The sequence below is a fragment of the Bactrocera tryoni genome, chromosome 2 (assembly GCF_016617805.1).
Source record: "Bactrocera tryoni isolate S06 chromosome 2, CSIRO_BtryS06_freeze2, whole genome shotgun sequence".
NCBI lineage: Eukaryota > Metazoa > Arthropoda > Insecta > Diptera > Tephritidae > Bactrocera > Bactrocera tryoni.
This window is the reverse complement of record NC_052500.1, coordinates 47197745-47214153: the sequence shown is the minus strand read 5'-3', so window position 1 is coordinate 47214153 and position 16409 is coordinate 47197745. Positions and strand designations below refer to the sequence as shown.

General features: G+C 33.2%; 6 protein-coding genes across 6 annotated transcripts; 3 read left to right on the top strand and 3 right to left on the bottom strand.

Annotated features, from left to right (window-relative positions):
* Positions 1-2125: 2125 nt before the first annotated feature.
* LOC120769464 (dolichyl-diphosphooligosaccharide--protein glycosyltransferase subunit DAD1) lies at positions 2126-2584 on the top strand. Its single transcript, XM_040096476.1, has one exon. It carries the CDS (start codon positions 2223-2225, stop codon positions 2559-2561), a length of 339 nt encoding a protein of 112 aa, XP_039952410.1. The 5' UTR covers positions 2126-2222; the 3' UTR covers positions 2562-2584.
* LOC120769463 lies at positions 2506-3261 on the bottom strand. The gene is made up of 2 exons (XM_040096475.1): positions 2940-3261; positions 2506-2881 (listed from the first exon to the last, which is right to left on the bottom strand). The coding sequence occupies exons 1-2, from the start codon at positions 3225-3227 to the stop codon at positions 2612-2614; spliced, it is 558 nt and encodes a 185-aa protein (XP_039952409.1). The 5' UTR covers positions 3228-3261; the 3' UTR covers positions 2506-2611.
* A 3803-nt stretch (positions 3262-7064) lies between these two features.
* LOC120767354 (alanine--tRNA ligase, cytoplasmic) lies at positions 7065-10556 on the top strand. The gene is made up of 3 exons (XM_040093320.1): positions 7065-7202; positions 7417-8428; positions 8505-10556. The coding sequence occupies exons 2-3, from the start codon at positions 7434-7436 to the stop codon at positions 10411-10413; spliced, it is 2904 nt and encodes a 967-aa protein (XP_039949254.1). The 5' UTR covers positions 7065-7202; positions 7417-7433; the 3' UTR covers positions 10414-10556.
* An 817-nt stretch (positions 10557-11373) lies between these two features.
* Positions 11374-12492, bottom strand: LOC120768247 (haloacid dehalogenase-like hydrolase domain-containing protein 2). The gene is made up of 4 exons (XM_040094838.1): positions 12252-12492; positions 11894-12190; positions 11615-11834; positions 11374-11555 (listed from the first exon to the last, which is right to left on the bottom strand). Exons 1-4 carry the CDS (start codon positions 12401-12403, stop codon positions 11391-11393), a joined length of 834 nt encoding a protein of 277 aa, XP_039950772.1. The 5' UTR covers positions 12404-12492; the 3' UTR covers positions 11374-11390.
* On the top strand, positions 12403-13790 carry LOC120768245 (mitochondrial ribosome-associated GTPase 2). Its single transcript, XM_040094836.1, has 2 exons — positions 12403-12649; positions 12717-13790. Exons 1-2 carry the CDS (start codon positions 12503-12505, stop codon positions 13695-13697), a joined length of 1128 nt encoding a protein of 375 aa, XP_039950770.1. The 5' UTR covers positions 12403-12502; the 3' UTR covers positions 13698-13790.
* Positions 13703-14865, bottom strand: LOC120768246 (WD repeat-containing protein 82). The gene has a single exon (XM_040094837.1). The coding sequence runs from the start codon at positions 14773-14775 to the stop codon at positions 13822-13824; it is 954 nt and encodes a 317-aa protein (XP_039950771.1). The 5' UTR covers positions 14776-14865; the 3' UTR covers positions 13703-13821.
* Positions 14866-16409: the final 1544 nt, after the last annotated feature.

Below are 16409 nucleotides of genomic sequence, written 5' to 3'. Positions count from 1 at the left end.
AGAAAATATCTCTATTAGTATATTATGTCAAAAAATGGTAAATGTTCAGCAGAGCGGCTTTTCCGAAAACGTGCACCAATTTTCACGGGAAATGTCTTAAAAAAAATGTCTTTAATTCCGATTCACGAATATATATGGGGCGTTATCTATTTTTATGGTTTTTTGTAATAAAAACAAAAAGAAATATTATGATTTTACACGATATTTACGCTATGAATGGCATCACTGTTCGAAATTCAATTGGGTACTAGTGATACAAGCAAGAATGATAGAATACAAGATTACGACACTAGTTTACAGTTAGTTTTTTTCGGTTTAGCTCTTGACAATTCTTACAAAAACAAATACATTGTGCAACAATTTCGTGACGTCACACTTATGCGTTGAGACGAACAAGCATAGAAATGCATACAAATTGTAAACAGAAAAGTAAACACTTTTTGAAATTCCCAAAATAATATTAATTCATTCGTATTTACAGGAAAAATTTCAGTGGAATGTTTAGAATATTGTTGCGAGAAAATATGTATATAATTAGTTTCAGGCACATCCACAATAAATAGAGTAGCATGTGTGAAAATTGTTCAAATGAAGAAAACCAGTGTAAGTGTACTGTTGTATTTATTTAAATTTCTGAGCATAAATATATTAATTTTTTAAAATGAAATGTGCAGTGGCTTGTTGTAATAATTATTATGCAATTAAAGGATCGAAAACGAGTTTTTTCAGTTTTCCGGCCGATTTAGAAGTTGCCAAAAAATTGGTGTTATTTTGCAAAAGAAATGATATATTTAATACTAACTTAATAATTTCACAATTCTTTTATCATAATTTCATACATCTGATACATCTGAACTATAATATATGTATATATTTATATACAACACAAGAAACGTCTTCTCCATTTGAATCACAACTTAATAGACAATTTTATTATCAATAGGCCGATATATTTCTTTAGAAATGATTCAAATCTTTTCACTCAACAATATTCAATCGCTTCACTAAAACTTTTTATTAAGATCGAAAGAATGAATAATATTTTGCGAATTTACAAAAGTGTTTACTTTTCTGTTTACAATTTGCAGGCCATTTGACAGTTTTTCACTCTTCTTCTTCTCAACACGTAACTATGACGTTTCATAATGGCGGTTGTCGTAATCTTGTATTCTATCATTCTTGTGATACAAGCAGCGATGGGTTTCGAAATATCGATACTCTCGATATTCGAGACTAAACAAGAATTGATAAAAATGAGAGACACATAATAGAAAAATAATAATAATTGGAAAAATAAAAAGATCTAAAACATCGATATTCTCAATATTCGAGTCTGAACGAGAATTGGTAAAAATGAGAAATACATAATGGGAAAATAATAATATATGGAAAAATAAAAAGAAATTAAAATATCGATATTCTCAATATTCGGGTCTGAAAGAGTATTGGTAAACATGAGAAATACATAATAGAAAAATTTATAATTCATTATTATTGCAGAAAGAAAGAAGAAGTTGGACACAGAAGAATTATGAACGCCGGGGTGTTGGACCGACCAGGGTTTGCCTATAAAAATAAATATGTAACTTACTGTCTTTGTACGTTTTACTTCTTTCTGAGTATGAATAAGAAGACACATATGTACATATTTATATAGGACTAAGACAAGACAAGATTTTATTTGTAGATATGTATGTATTCGAATAAAAAGATATTTATATTCAAATAATTTGTTGTAATGATGCAGTTACTGCTAAGTTGGTTTTTCACATTTTGAAATCTTAAAAACAAATTAAATTATTATATATGCACCAAATTTAATACATTTGCAAAATTACTTACTTTTATTGGTTATTCATTTCTTTATTTTGGCTTATTTGTTGTTGTAAAACAGCTGGTTCACAGCAAAGTGCTTTGCACTTCATGCTTTTTCTTTTGAGGTTTGAGCAAGAATAATCTCACAAAACAAACCTCAGAAATAAATTATGAGGTTTTCTCAGAATAGGGCTGTTATAATATGAAATATATATTATGAATATGAGATATGGGGTAGCTGATACTATTGAAATATAGAGCTAATATTGTAGACACATGCTAAAGATGTTTCACCAACATGCTAGATAAAAAGTTACCATCTCTAATTTAACACCACCCTGATTTCTACGTGTCCTATAAATTTGTTGCTGCATATATCTTTTTGTTGAACGACGTAAAAATAGACAATGACTGGAATTAAAGGCATAGTTGCAAAATATTATAACGACTATGTCGAAAATACACCTCGAAAACTAAAGTTGGTGGACACTTATTTGGCATACGTACTCCTTACCGGCGTTATTCAGTTCGCGTATTGTTGTTTAGTCGGCACATTCCCCTTCAACTCGTTCCTGTCGGGCTTTATAAGTACTGTAAGCTGCTTCGTACTGGGAGTTTGTTTGCGGCTTCAGGCGAATCCACAAAATAAAGCGATATTTGTAGGTATTTCTCCGGAACGAGGTTTTGCCGATTTTATTTTTGCCCACGTTATACTACATTTAGTAGTTATGAATTTTATTGGATAAATATATTATGCGATAATGATACATTATTAATATATAAATAATAAAAAATATCAATTTATTAACTGAAGATAACTTTCAAATGGATCGATTTCAATTTCACAAAACTCTAAAGTAATTTCTGGTTCGCGTATTTCATGTTTTAACGATGGTATAGGATCAAGCCAGTGACAGAGATCCGGCGATGGTGTTTTGTTAGTCTTTTTGTATTTATTAGGATTTGCGCTGCATTGCTTCTGAATCAATATTGTGTCGTTAACATTAATTGGTGTAAGATTTTTAAACACCACTTGGTCTGTGTTAAAGTTCAGCCTTTGAGTGACCTGTTAAATAAAATCGTTTGAAATTTTACAACTGTATTCAAATGTATGGAAGTTTTACCTTGGGAGCAATTACAGCTTTTGATCGTGGTGTTAAATCGATGTCCTTTTTAAATACTTGTGGGCGTAAAGACTGAACGTTTTCAATTTGATTAACTTCACGCAAAATAGTATTCATTTGAGGGGTTTTATATTGTCTTTCATTGGGACAAATATTAACTTTCTCTTTTACTAGTTCTATATGGTTGATTCGATCCGTGCCACTTTTTAATTTCAAGTTAGGATTACCTTCATACTTTCGAGAAATGTTCTTTTTAATAATGATAGATTTTCTTTGATTACTGGACATTGTAAATATATTGACATAGAATTTGAAAAGTTGATCTCTGTATTATCGATTATTTTTAAAATCCGATATTCATTTCTTCAATATATTTTTCATTACGGTTGGTACACACTTTACAGAAATAATTATCTCAATTATTACAAAACTTTACAATATTGCATTTGTAATAAAATAGTTGAAAGTATTAACAAAAACTCAAGACGTGAAAAGACCACATTTAAATAAGTACACAACAGTAAAATACACTATTCGCGTTGTTGGCCTTCGGCTGCGCGGGTAAAATTTAGAATAGCATCCCCGGATTTTGGGGATAAAATGGGGGGTAAAATTTAGAATAGCATCCCCGGATTTCGGGGATAAAATGGGTATCAGTGGAAAGGTGACGCTCTCCAGATTACGAAAATATATATATATAGTTGCCGCTGACTTATAGTTTTAAAGATATTTGCAATTAAAGTTGAAAAATTTACAACTTTTACATTCCGCGCCGCGCTCCAAAAAAAATAGCCATGGCAACCCTTTTCTTATTGTGCAAATGCAGAGAATTGTAACTAAAATAATTAAAATAAAGCTTTATTTACAACAAATATTAAAAAAATTAATATACGGAAACGTTATAGTGAAGTGTTAGTAAGTGAAAAGTGCATAATATAAGTGAAAAAGTTATTCACAATATACAAATTACCAATGTAAAAGTTATCAATTTTTCAACTTTAAATGCAAATATTTTTAAAACTATAAGTCAGCGGCTACTATATATATATATATTCGTGATCTGGAGAACGTCACCTTTCCAGTGATACCCATTTTATTCCCGAAATCCGGGGTTGCTATTCTAAATCCCAGCCAGAATGGGTATCACTGGAAAGGTGACGTTCTCCAGATCACGAAAATATATATATAGAAAGGTTGCCATGGTTATTTTTTTTCCGCGCCGCGCTTCAAAAAAAGTAACCATGGAAACCCTTTTCTTATTGTGCTTTATTTACAACAAATATTAAAAAAATTAATATACAGAAACGTTATAGTGAAGTGTTAGTAATACCTGAGACAGACATCTAGTAACAATACCATATATAGTACAAATACCACATGTGTGTCACCAAATACCAGCAAAATATTATATGAGCAATGTAGTATTTTGCTGGTAACAATACTATGATGTTTCATTGTGGTATTTGCATAAACACAGCTAAAAAACAGGTAACAAACTTTGCTAAAAGCTTTTACACAAAAGCTCTTCGAAATATTCTGTCAAAATGACTTAAAAAATTAATTATTGAAATGCAAAACAAAACATTTTTCACAATTTTTCTTCCGGAAAAGCAGGAAATGCCTCATTTTATATGAGGACTTTAGAGAAACATTAACCAAATCGCTTTTTTGCGATGAAAATAGATTAACTTTGCAGTATTTGAAATAATTATACTTATTTTCTCCATAACACACATCTACATATTTATTGTTTACAATTTTTTTGAAATTTTTAATGCCTATTTTGAAATATTAATGCCATGTGTGTCACCATCGTAGTAAACAGAATACCATGATACCTTTACTATGGTACTGTTACTACATGTCTGTCTCGGGTATAAGTGAAAATAAATAATATAAATGAAAAAGTTACTCACAATATACAAATTATCAATGTAAAAGTTGTAAATTTTTCAACTTTAAATGCAAATATCTTAAAACTATAAGTCAGCGGCAACTATATACATATATATATTTTCGTGATCTGGAGAACGTCACCTTTCCAGTGATGCCCATTTTATTCCCGAAATCCGGGGATGCTACTCTAAATCCTAGCCGGCCGCGCTTCAAAAAAATAACCCTAGCCGATCCAACGCGGGATTTATCAAGATAATGAAATTTCTGAAAGATTTTTTTCGATTACAAAATATAGTAACACTAATTGTACGAATAAATGGATTTCAGTTAAAGTTAAATAAGGAATTAAAGTTATTTTTGCACTACTTAATAGAAAATAAATTTTAGAACCAAATAAGTGAAGTGTTAGTGGATATAAGAGTAAAAAAAATGGTGTAAAATAAATTAAAATATCGGTGAAACACGTATTTTAAATAGTTGAATTTTCGGACTTTAAATGCAAATATCTCAAAAACGATTTATTCTCTCTTTCGCTAAGCACTTTCGAGCCTGCGTTGGCGTGTACTTCTCAAAAATACATTTCCAGTATTTTCGATATTCCATTTCTCGTGAAATTACTATATTTTGCGAGAATTTGCTTCTCTAGGATCATTCTGGAAAACTTTTGAGATATCCGGAACTGCATTGAACATACATTCTAAATTTATTTGCTTTTTAATTGGAGATGCGTTAATTCCAGTACATTATAAGTTCGAATTTTCAATTTTCCCTGTTGTTATGTATGCAATTTTTCTTTGAAGTTATTTCCTTTAATTGAAAGACTATTTCTCATTCTTTGGCTTTTAAATTTTGGAACAGTCATTATCGTTTAAATGTATTTTCGTTAAAAACAGTTATTAGTCTGAATGTTTTTAAACTGGGTGAGGGGTATGACCTCCGAAGGTGTTCCTAATCCGATTATTGAAGTAAAATACTATTTTCTAGTCAATAATTATCGTTGACAATATTCTTATCCCAAAAAAAAAATCAATTATATAATCATAGTACCTTCAAATCGCGGCGCCAAAGAAATCGGAATTGTGCCATTCATTTTACGTTCGTACTTAATAGAGCCCATACACGAGCACACAAGTGCGTTCGATCGGTGTGAATTCGTTTGCCCATACACGACACACAAATCCATTTTGCGTTCGTTCTTCACAGAGTTAACATGAGCGACAGGCAAGCGGAACATTTCTTCGAATTTATTTCTAATATAGCTCTTTCATATATTTCTTTGTATTTCGATAATAAGTTATTCCAACTTTTATTTTTCTTACACTATATGTATGAGCGCTTAGGCAAAAAGCGAAAACTTTGAAGCGTGATTTCTCGGTTTTTCACTTTTACGATTATTCTTAATTGGCGGGCAGGATAGAAAAAAAACTAAACGTCGTATGGAATTAGGGCAAAGTTTATTATCATTGACATAAAATTATCTTCTATTTAAACTAAAAAAATATTAAGAAAAGTCAAGTTTTAACATATTTTTAAACAGCATAAATTAAAATTTTTTTGATCAAAAGCCACTATTTATTCAATTTTTAATCAAATTTTAAATTTAACACTTTTTTTTGGAATTTTCTTAGTTTAACTAGAAGATAAATTAATAAAAAATATGAATCTCTTTGAATTTTTTGTTTCCGATAGAAATTGCGACCTGCATCCTGCCCGCCGTCCGAAAACTGCACATGCGAAATGCATCGGGCAATTGCTTTCCAAAGGCAGAATATCAAAGATTTCGTATCCAAAAAATTTGTGAAAGATGTTCAAGTATATAACTATAAAGCCTAGAAATTTCGCTTGTATCAATTATTTCTTTCCCTCCCAAAAAAATCCCCAAAAAAATCGATTTTTTGAAGCCTCGAAAGCAGGCTCTGCCCTTAACACTTGCCATTGTCCGCGATCTTCACTGTTCGGCGATACGAGAGAAATGAGATTTTGTGCGCCGACAACGCCATACACGATACACATGCTCGCGCACCGATCGTAAAAAATCAAACATTTTCGCGAACATGGATCGGTACGCGAACAAGCGAACAAGGATAAATTAAGGAGGAATAGTCTCAGAAAAATTACTTTTACATTAATTTTAATGAAGTTGGTCAAATTAATCGATTTATCCGTTTATCGACATTGAAGCACTGTGTAAAGTTTCTTAAACTCTTTAGCTTGGTTATAATTACGTTACAATCGATTTTGATATGCATTTAATGGAATCACAGCTGATTTAACCCAATATCGTTTTTATATCCAAGTGATCGAAGTAGTCATCCTTCAGGTTGCTGAAATTCAATAATAAATATACGATTGGAGATTGTGATAAAAGTGAGCATGATTAAATTATTTCAGTAACACATTTCAAAATACTTTTCATTAAAGTCGTTAAGTGGATTAGTTAACAATGTCTCTAAATAAAAAAAACACTTGATTAGTATTTTGAATGTGTGCTGTGACACGAATGCACTTTCGCAATAGAAAGTGCAATATTTAGAGCACGTGGCGCAAGTGATAATTTTTTTTGTTGATATTGTTTTTACAGAGCATAACATTTGTGAAATGAAAGTTTTAACCGCAAATGAAATCCGTGGGGCTTTTCTAGGCTTCTTTAAAGAGAAGGATCATCTTTACGTTCATTCATCTAGTACAATACCCTTAGATGATCCCACTTTACTATTCACCAACGCTGGCATGAATCAGTTCAAACCAATATTTTTGGGCACGGCAGATCCAAATAGTGAAATGGCAAAATGGGTTCGTACCACAAATACTCAAAAGTGTATACGAGCCGGTGGTAAACACAACGATTTGGATGATGTAGGCAAAGATGTGTACCATCACACATTCTTTGAAATGCTTGGCAATTGGTCATTTGGAGATTATTTTAAAAAAGAAATATGCACATGGGCTTGGGAATTCTTAACGGAACGTATGAAACTGCCGAAGGACCGCTTATATGTTACCTACTTTGGTGGAGATAAAGCTTCTGGGCTTGAACCCGACCTTGAATGCAAGCAAATTTGGTTAGATCTCGGGCTATGCCCCGAGCACATCATACCAGGCAGTATGAAGGATAATTTTTGGGAAATGGGAGAAACTGGACCATGCGGACCTTGCTCCGAATTGCATTTCGATAGAATTGGTGGACGTAGTGTACCCGAACTCGTAAATGTAGATGATCCAGATGTTTTAGAAATCTGGAACTTAGTGTTTATACAATATAACCGTGAGACAGATGGGAGTCTAAAACCATTACCAAAGAAACATATCGACTGTGGCATGGGTTTCGAAAGATTAGTGTCTGTAATTCAAAATAAAAGATCCAACTACGATACTGATTTATTCTTACCGCTCTTCAAAGCCATACAAGAGGGTACAGGTGCACCAGAATATGCAGGTCGTGTGGGTGCTGAAGATGTGGAAGGTATAGACATGGCATACCGTGTGCTGGCAGATCATGCCAGAACAATAACCATTGCACTCGCTGATGGTGGCACGCCAGATAATACCGGAAGAGGATATGTACTTAGACGGATACTTCGCCGTGCTGTAAGGTAAGAATTAAGACTTCCGGGTTTATGATAACAATATCATTTCACAAAGAATAAACATATTATATTTTTACTTTAGGTATGCTACTGAGAAACTAAGTGCTAAGCCCGGCTTCTTTGGGTCACTAGTTCACACTGTGGTAGATTTACTTGGAGATGCGTTTCCAGAGGTACGAAAAAATCCTCAACAGATAATTGATATAATTAACGAGGAGGAAGCACAGTTTTTGAAAACCCTGTCGCGCGGTCGAGATCTTTTCAATCGTACGGTAGCTAAATTAAGTAACCAAAATGTAATTCCTGGTGATTTGGCCTGGAAGTTATATGACACATATGGATTTCCGGTTGATTTGACTCAATTAATGGCTGAAGAGAAGAACCTTGAAATCAATATGGAAGAGTATGAACAAGCGAAACAAGCTGCATACATTATGTCACAAGGAAAGAGCACTACAAAAGCTGATGAAATCGACCTAGATGTACATGCCATTTCCGAGTTGCAATCTAAATCCATTCAAATCACAAATGATTCCTTTAAATACAAATATGAAGCTGAATCCGATGAATTGGATTCACCTTACAAATTTACTTCATGCACTGCCAAAATACTTGCATTACGTTTTGGGAACCAATTCGTGCATAAGATAGAAGCTGGTAGTAAGGCAGGAATCATTTTAGACCAAACAAATTTTTATGCAGAAAGTGGAGGCCAAATATATGACAAGGGACTATTTGTTAAACTTAACAATATCGATGATAAATTCATTGTTGATGCTGTTTATAACCGCGGTGGTTACATTTTACATATTGGGGTAGCTGATGGAGAGTTCATTGTAGGCGATGAAATCGAACTTAAAATCGATACTGAGCGGCGTTGGTTGACCATGAAGAACCATTCCGCCACTCATGCTCTAAATCATAGCTTGCTTCAAGTTCTAGGCAAAGAGACTGACCAGAAAGGATCATTAGTTGTACCAGATAAATTGCGTTTTGATTTTAGTAGCAAATCTGCTATGACAATCGAGCAAGTAGCAAAGACAGAACTATTAACACGAGATATTGTTTATAAAAATGTACCTATATACGCAAAAGAAACAAAGTTGGCCAATGCAAAGAAGATCCGTGGACTACGCTCTGTTTTCGATGAGGTCTATCCAGACCCAGTACGTGTTATATCGTTTGGGGTGAATGTTGAAGAACTTGAAAGTAATCTCGATAGCGATGCCGGAGAGAAAACATCAGTAGAATTTTGTGGCGGTACGCATTTACAACGTTCGGGTCATATGATGGAGTTTGTAATTACTAGCGAGGAAGCAATCGCTAAAGGCATTCGACGTATCGTTGCACTTACTGGTCCTGAAGCAGTAAAAGCTTTAGAGAAATATGATCAACTTCATAAGCAAATACAAACATTAAAAACTACAATTGAAGATGATAAAGATGGCAAGAACTCTAAGAACTATGTGAAACAAATTGTCGAATTGACCGAAGAGGTGTCTCAAGCTATCATACCCTATGTGAAGAAAGATGAAATGCGCAATCTGCTAAAGCAATTAAAAAAGACACTCGACGATAAAGAGCGGACATTGAAGGCTGCTGTTTCTGTAACAGTAATTGAGAAAACAAAGGAAATTTGTCAAGAAAACCCCAAAGCCACATTGTTAGTAAAGCAATTTGAGGCTTATAACAATACTAAAGCACTCGATGGTGCCTTGAAGCAAGTTCGTGCCTTATGCCCTGATGCAGCTGCTTTATTTTTTTCAGTTGATCCCGATTCGAAGAAAATATTCTGTTTGGCTTCAGTGCCAAAGAGTGCTGTGAATAAGGGGCTAAAGGCCAACGAATGGGTGCAGCAGTTGAGTGAAGTTATTGGTGGAAAAGGAGGTGGAAAACCTGAATCTGCTCAAGCTTCTGGCACAAATTACGAAAATGTAGATGAGGTCATACGTGTAGCTACAGAATTTGCAAAACTCAAAGTTGGTGCTTAATAAAGTTATTAACCTATAAGGAATTACTATTTAAAATTTGAGAAATTAAAATTGTGCGATATAATTTATTTCAAATATTTTATTTTTTGGCTTTTGCATTTAATAAACATATGCCTTTCTTATACCAACATTCGAAAGTAAAAGATGTAGTTTTTCATGTATTTGCTTATAGTAAACGAATAATAGAAATGGATATAAAGCAAATATACGATCATCCAGCCCCGATTCAAAAAGAGATCTCAGCCTTAAAAATAAAAGCCCTCGCTTGGGCAACATAACCGGTCAGAAGTTTGAACCCAACAGAAAGGTTTTAGTTTTTTCTAGCAAAATTTTTAGATATAAACACACTTCAAGTCGAATTAAGGATACTTAGTAAAAAAGAAATATATTTATCTTGATTTTGATCGATCAGTTTGAATGACAGCTATATGGTTCCGATTTGAAAGATTGTTCGAAGAATGTAGCGATGCCTTGCAAAATAATATGCATAAAATTTAAGGAATATATCTTATCAAATAAAAAAGTTTTACTTTAAAATGCTGAGTTTGGATCGGTGATCGATCAGTTTGTATTGCAGCTATAGCCCACAGTTCCCACATCCAATATCAGAAATTCCGGGAAATGAGCATTTTCTTGAGAAAAGCAGGTGAGTAAATTTTCAGATCGATATATAAATAAACTGCATGACTAGTTCGCGTACATACAGACCGTCACGGCTAAATAAACTCAGCAAATTACGCTACTAATTTATATATGTAATATACATATTTCAAAGGGTCTCTAATGTTCGGTTTTGGGTGGGTATTGGCAACCTTCGTGTCAACCTTAATATAAATATATTATTGAATTATAAAAACAAAGCAAAATAACTAATTTTAACTATATGAATTAAACCCCTAAACTAAAATTTTAGTAATTAAATTTTATATGTAATGTGAGTAATTCAAATTTGTATTGAGATTGTTTGCATTTTTAGTTTATTTTAAATTAGTTTTTATTATCCAGTCCACTGCTTTTGAAAAGTTTTCTACTATGACTGTTGGTTGATCAGGAACTGTAATGTTTGGTAAATATTTTCCTGTTTTTACTTGAATTCCTTTAAGTCCTATCTTCATTGCACCAGCAATGTCGTCAATCTGATCCTGTAAAAAATACGATAAGCTTTAATATTGTCTACTCATGGAATAAATTTGTTACTGACATCTCCAATCATAACACATTCTTCCGGACATATACCCTCAGGAATGGCACTTTTAAAAAAATATTCATTGGGTTTTCCTATAAGTACAGAATTTACTGCCGCTGCATATTCCAGCCCTTTAACAAACGCTCCTGGACCTAAGGCTAGACCATCGGCTCTTTTGTAGTATTTACCTTGGTGTATGGCTACAAGTCGGTTATTCTTGTTGGTCATAAGTAAACTGTGGATAAATATTATGAGAAGTAAACAATGGATTGTATTATTATAAGCCTAACTTACTTAAACGCTTTATTCAAATTTTCATAGTAGAATTCACTTGGAGCTAATCCAACTACCACTGAATCCAGTTCAAGATTAGGATCTGAGGCACGAAAATCTGATTTCGCGTCTTCACTTAACAAGTACAGTGGGTTAAGTTTCTCCTTCTCAACGTAATTCGCAGCAGCACTTAATGAACTAAAAATTTCATGTGCTTCCAATTCAAATCCAATTTTCCGTAATCGCTCATGAAGTGTTTTTCTAGATTCCTTTGTAGTATTAGTTACAAATTTTATCTGAATATCCGTATCGCGCAACCTGTTAGTTATAATTATGATGTTACAGTTTATATCTTCGTGGTTATTTGTTATGTAAAAACCTTTTTAATGCGTTTACAGCATCCGGAGTCGGCTCATTTTCTATATGTAGGGTGCCACTTAAATCAATCAGGGCCGCTTTTATGACCATGTTTAAACTTCTTCGCGAAAACAAATGTTTACAAATATTCGCTCCCAGAAATCCCACACTCATAATAGCCGATAACAAAATTTCGATTATGGTAAGAATGTCAATTCAGAACAACACATGGGTGTTTCACACATAGCAAAAATTGCTGTTTGAAAAACTAAAATGTTTGCTGCCCGAAGTTTGCTGTATTTTCGAAAAATATCTTTAATTTCTCCTGTTAAAAATTCTGAACGGCTTGTATTGCGAAGAGAGACACATTCCGTACCACAAGCGTTGCGTTCGACAAAACCGAAATCTAACAGAAAAGAGGTTGGTTTAAATAAATATACATACATATGTATATGTTTTTCTAAATAAAATTTGATAATTGTAATAGCCAATTTATTTCGTGGATTCCAAACAAGTACAAGTTATCGGGGGAAAGGGAGGCGATGGCTGCATTTCGTTTTTACAACTCTGGTGCAATGAAAGAGCCGGTCCTGACGGTGGTGATGGCGGAAATGGCGGTCATGTAATTTTCCAAACTTCTACCGACGTGCGTAACTTTAATCACGTTCTAAGTAAAATCAGAGGATTGTGCGGAGAAAATGGTCGAGGGGAGCATTGTCATGGAAAGAATGCTCAGCACACAATTGTGAAAGTTCCAGTGGGGACGGTTGTACGGAATATAGGGGGCCAAATAGTGGGTGATCTAAGTGAAGTTAATATAATGTTTGTAGCTGCTCGTGGTGGTGTTGGCGGTAAAGGAAACAAATTTTTTGCCACTTCAATTCAAAAAAGTCCAAAAATTTCTGAGTATGGCCCTGAAGGCGAAGATATTTCATACATTTTAGAATTAAGAACTATGGCTGATATAGGATTTATTGGTCAACCAAACGCAGGTAAGAGTACTTTGCTTAATGCAATAACACGAGCGAAGCCGAAAGTTGCTCCGTACGCATTTACAACGCTTCGACCTTACGTTGGAATGGTACAATATGATGACTTTACTCAATTGGCAATTGCCGACTTACCAGGTTTAATACGTGATTCACATCTGAATAAAGGACTCGGAATACAGTTCCTTAAGCATGCAGAACGATGCAAAGTGTTACTTATTGTTTTGGATGCTAGTTTAGATAACCCTTCCCTCCAATACGAACAACTTATACATGAGTTAAGAAAATTCAGTAAAAACTTAGCAGAACGGCCGAAAATAATTGTAGCGAACAAAATGGATATTCCCGAAGCTAAAAATAATTTTCAAGGTCTTCAAAATGAACTCAAAGTAAAGGTAATACCTATTAGTGCTAAAACGGGTGCAAATCTGTCGGAATTGTTAAGAGTTATGCGCGAGTATTATGAATTATACAAATAAGAAAATAACTTGTTATAAATCAACGTTTATTGTTATTCATTCAGTCATACGTAGTAAATAAAACTAAGAGCTTAAATTCAAGTAATAGTAGTATATAAGACCATTTATTTATTTTGGTTATATTTTATTGGTCATCTTCGGCAGTTGGTAGCCAAAAAGCCATATTCGTACATGCCGATGCAAGCATCATGTATTTGGGGTTAAATTGTACACACTGTACTGGTCCAGGGTGGTCCCCGTTTAAAACACACACTTTGCAGCCCGTATCAGCATTCCATATATGAACTCGTCCATCTGTACTTCCGGAGAAAATAAATTGAGAATCCGGGCTGAAACTCGCTTCTATGGGAATACCCTTGTTGTTGGGATAACCAGTAAAGGTTTGCAATGGCGTGCCATGAAAGGCATCTACTAAACGTATAATGGATCCATTTGTACTGATAAGAATTATCTTGCCATCTCTTGAGAATTTCAAACCAGTCCAGTCACACTCTTTCTCTTGATATAACTTAAAAGTTACGAAAGGGCCTTTATCGAAAGAACGCAAGTCATACAATTTGATGCTTTCAGAATTTACACCAGCAGCAAATATTAATCCCTCTGGATCGTATGCTGCAACGGGGCGACCAGGTAAATTCATCAAACCTTGACAGTTAGGTGAGCGCAAATCCCATAATCTCAATGTTTTATCCAATGATCCGGAAAGAAAGGTATCTTCCACCGGCGAAATACAGAGTGAAATTACTTTCTTAGTATGTCCAGGGAAGTAACGCAAATACTTATTGTCATGGAGGCTAAGATAACGAATGTTGTCATCGACCTTCGTTGAACTATGTATTGCAGTATTGTTAGCGTGTGTAAACCTTATAAGATCCACGCCATATTTTTTGGAGTTAACTGTTCGAGATTGTATTCCTTTCTCACAATCGTATATTACAATTTGATCATCCTCGCTGCATGAAATCAAATGCTCTCCATTCGGCGAAAAATCTATTGCGTTAATTTTGTCGGTATTTTCACGGAAAACTTTTGCCACCTTGAAACTTTTCACAACGGAATCAATAAGTTTCATTTTCATTTTGGCGTACTTCTATATTATTTTAAAACGTAAACAACTAGTAGTAAATGATGAAATGCCAATTAAAACTGATTCGTCCAATAACCAAGACTATCGATAGCCTTAACGATGTCATGTTTTATACTTACCTGACAATCGATATATGTACATATATACATATGTATATTTTTATTTGTATTTAATTTTTACATTTTTCGTGAAATACGATTTTAATAACACACATTTGAAGATGCAACCAAATCAGTTTAATTAATTTACTGAGTCCGATTAATTATGAGATACTATTGATAAAGAAATACATAAATAAATTTTTCTTCCGTCTCAATCATGTTTCGATAAAATTGTGTTATTCCTATCCGATTAATATACCATTGCAAATAACTAATAAAAAATTAGGGGTATTCTCTTGCTCTTGCAAGATTGCAAAAATACTATACCGAAATATACAAGAGCACGAGAGCACCCATTGCAGAATCTAGTGATATATGAACGGCTGATTCGGTCAATTTATTGTGAATGACTATTATGCATGGCTATTGTGAATTGGCGCACCTTCTGCTTACATTTTTAACCAAAAAAAACTGTAACAAATCTTTATAATTTAAATAGAAATTATAAAATCTATTCAAAATTTACCTTCCACAACAATTTAACGACATTGCACGCAAATATATAGTACATGAGTTTAGGTCTGATATATTTTACAGCCATTGCAAATAATTTTCTGTGTGTGTTTGTTGTTGTGCCGGTGCACCAAGAGGAAAAATATGCAATTCTTGCACCGTGGAAGGAAGAGCAAGAGAATACCCCTATTGATTTAACATTTCAGTAAAATGTTTTTAAAATTTTGCAATCCCAAATGCGGTGTTAAAAAAAATTGTTTCACATACCGAATTAAATATAAAAAAAAAATTTAATCTGCCAACTGGATTAAAAATTAAAAAAGGATTTATTACCACAAACCAAATTTTTTATTTTTAATTCCAACTATCGGATTAAAAAATGAAATGAAATCTAAACATATGTACATATATGTGATTAAAAATTGTTTTAGAATTAAAAAAATAAATTTTTCAATTGAATATAACTTTCAATTTTTTATCCCAAATATCTTGGCATAAAAATTAAAATTTCATTTATCATTTTTTGAGATTTAAAAATGAAAATCTAATTTTTTTATCCCAACACCGGGATTAAAATATGAAAATTTAATTTTTATTGCAAATTTTGCAATTTATTGAAGTTTTAGTAGTCGTGACTTCCTTGGTATTTACTCAGAAACATTTATTACAACATTATATCCATTGATATGCTTTCAATATCGGCGGGATTTGATTAATCTTTAGTAATGTTATGTTCTTGTTCTTGTTCTCGAAGGAACATAAAAACCCTATTGTGTTGATTTTTCATTTATCAATTTTCGTAACTAGTCCAATAGTTTCAGAGATATCGACCCGAAATTTTGTTCGCATTTTCCCCAGAAGCCGCACAAAATTCAGAACGGACCACCATAGAATAAAGCTACCATACAAACTGATAGATCTAAATCAAGTTCTTGTATGGAAACTTTTTATTTGTGAAGGGTACTATAGCATCGGTGCAACCGAAGTTTACATTTTTATTTGTTTTTAATA

What these genes read in the sequence shown, in the direction of transcription:
- LOC120769463 (XM_040096475.1), bottom strand. Translation starts at nt 3,227, where the DNA reads ATGTCCAGTAATCAAAGAAAATCTATCATTATTAAAAAGAACATTTCT. An exon ending in AAGCTGTAATTGCTCCCAAG is followed by an intron (nt 2,882 to 2,939) that starts GTAAAACTTCCA and finishes TTTATTTAACAG; the next exon opens with GTCACTCAAAGGCTGAACTT.
- LOC120768247 (XM_040094838.1), bottom strand. Translation starts at nt 12,403, where the DNA reads ATGAGTGTGGGATTTCTGGGAGCGAATATTTGTAAACATTTGTTTTCG. An exon ending in GCTGTAAACGCATTAAAAAG is followed by an intron (nt 12,191 to 12,251) that starts GTTTTTACATAA and finishes TATAACTAACAG; the next exon opens with GTTGCGCGATACGGATATTC. An exon ending in AATGTGTTATGATTGGAGAT is followed by an intron (nt 11,556 to 11,614) that starts GTCAGTAACAAA and finishes TATTTTTTACAG; the next exon opens with GATCAGATTGACGACATTGC.
- LOC120768246 (XM_040094837.1), bottom strand. Translation starts at nt 14,775, where the DNA reads ATGAAAATGAAACTTATTGATTCCGTTGTGAAAAGTTTCAAGGTGGCA.
- LOC120768245 (XM_040094836.1), top strand. Translation starts at nt 12,503, where the DNA reads ATGTTTGCTGCCCGAAGTTTGCTGTATTTTCGAAAAATATCTTTAATT. An exon ending in CGAAATCTAACAGAAAAGAG is followed by an intron (nt 12,650 to 12,716) that starts GTTGGTTTAAAT and finishes TAATTGTAATAG; the next exon opens with CCAATTTATTTCGTGGATTC.
- LOC120769464 (XM_040096476.1), top strand. Translation starts at nt 2,223, where the DNA reads ATGACTGGAATTAAAGGCATAGTTGCAAAATATTATAACGACTATGTC.
- LOC120767354 (XM_040093320.1), top strand. Translation starts at nt 7,434, where the DNA reads ATGAAAGTTTTAACCGCAAATGAAATCCGTGGGGCTTTTCTAGGCTTC. An exon ending in ATACTTCGCCGTGCTGTAAG is followed by an intron (nt 8,429 to 8,504) that starts GTAAGAATTAAG and finishes TTTTTACTTTAG; the next exon opens with GTATGCTACTGAGAAACTAA.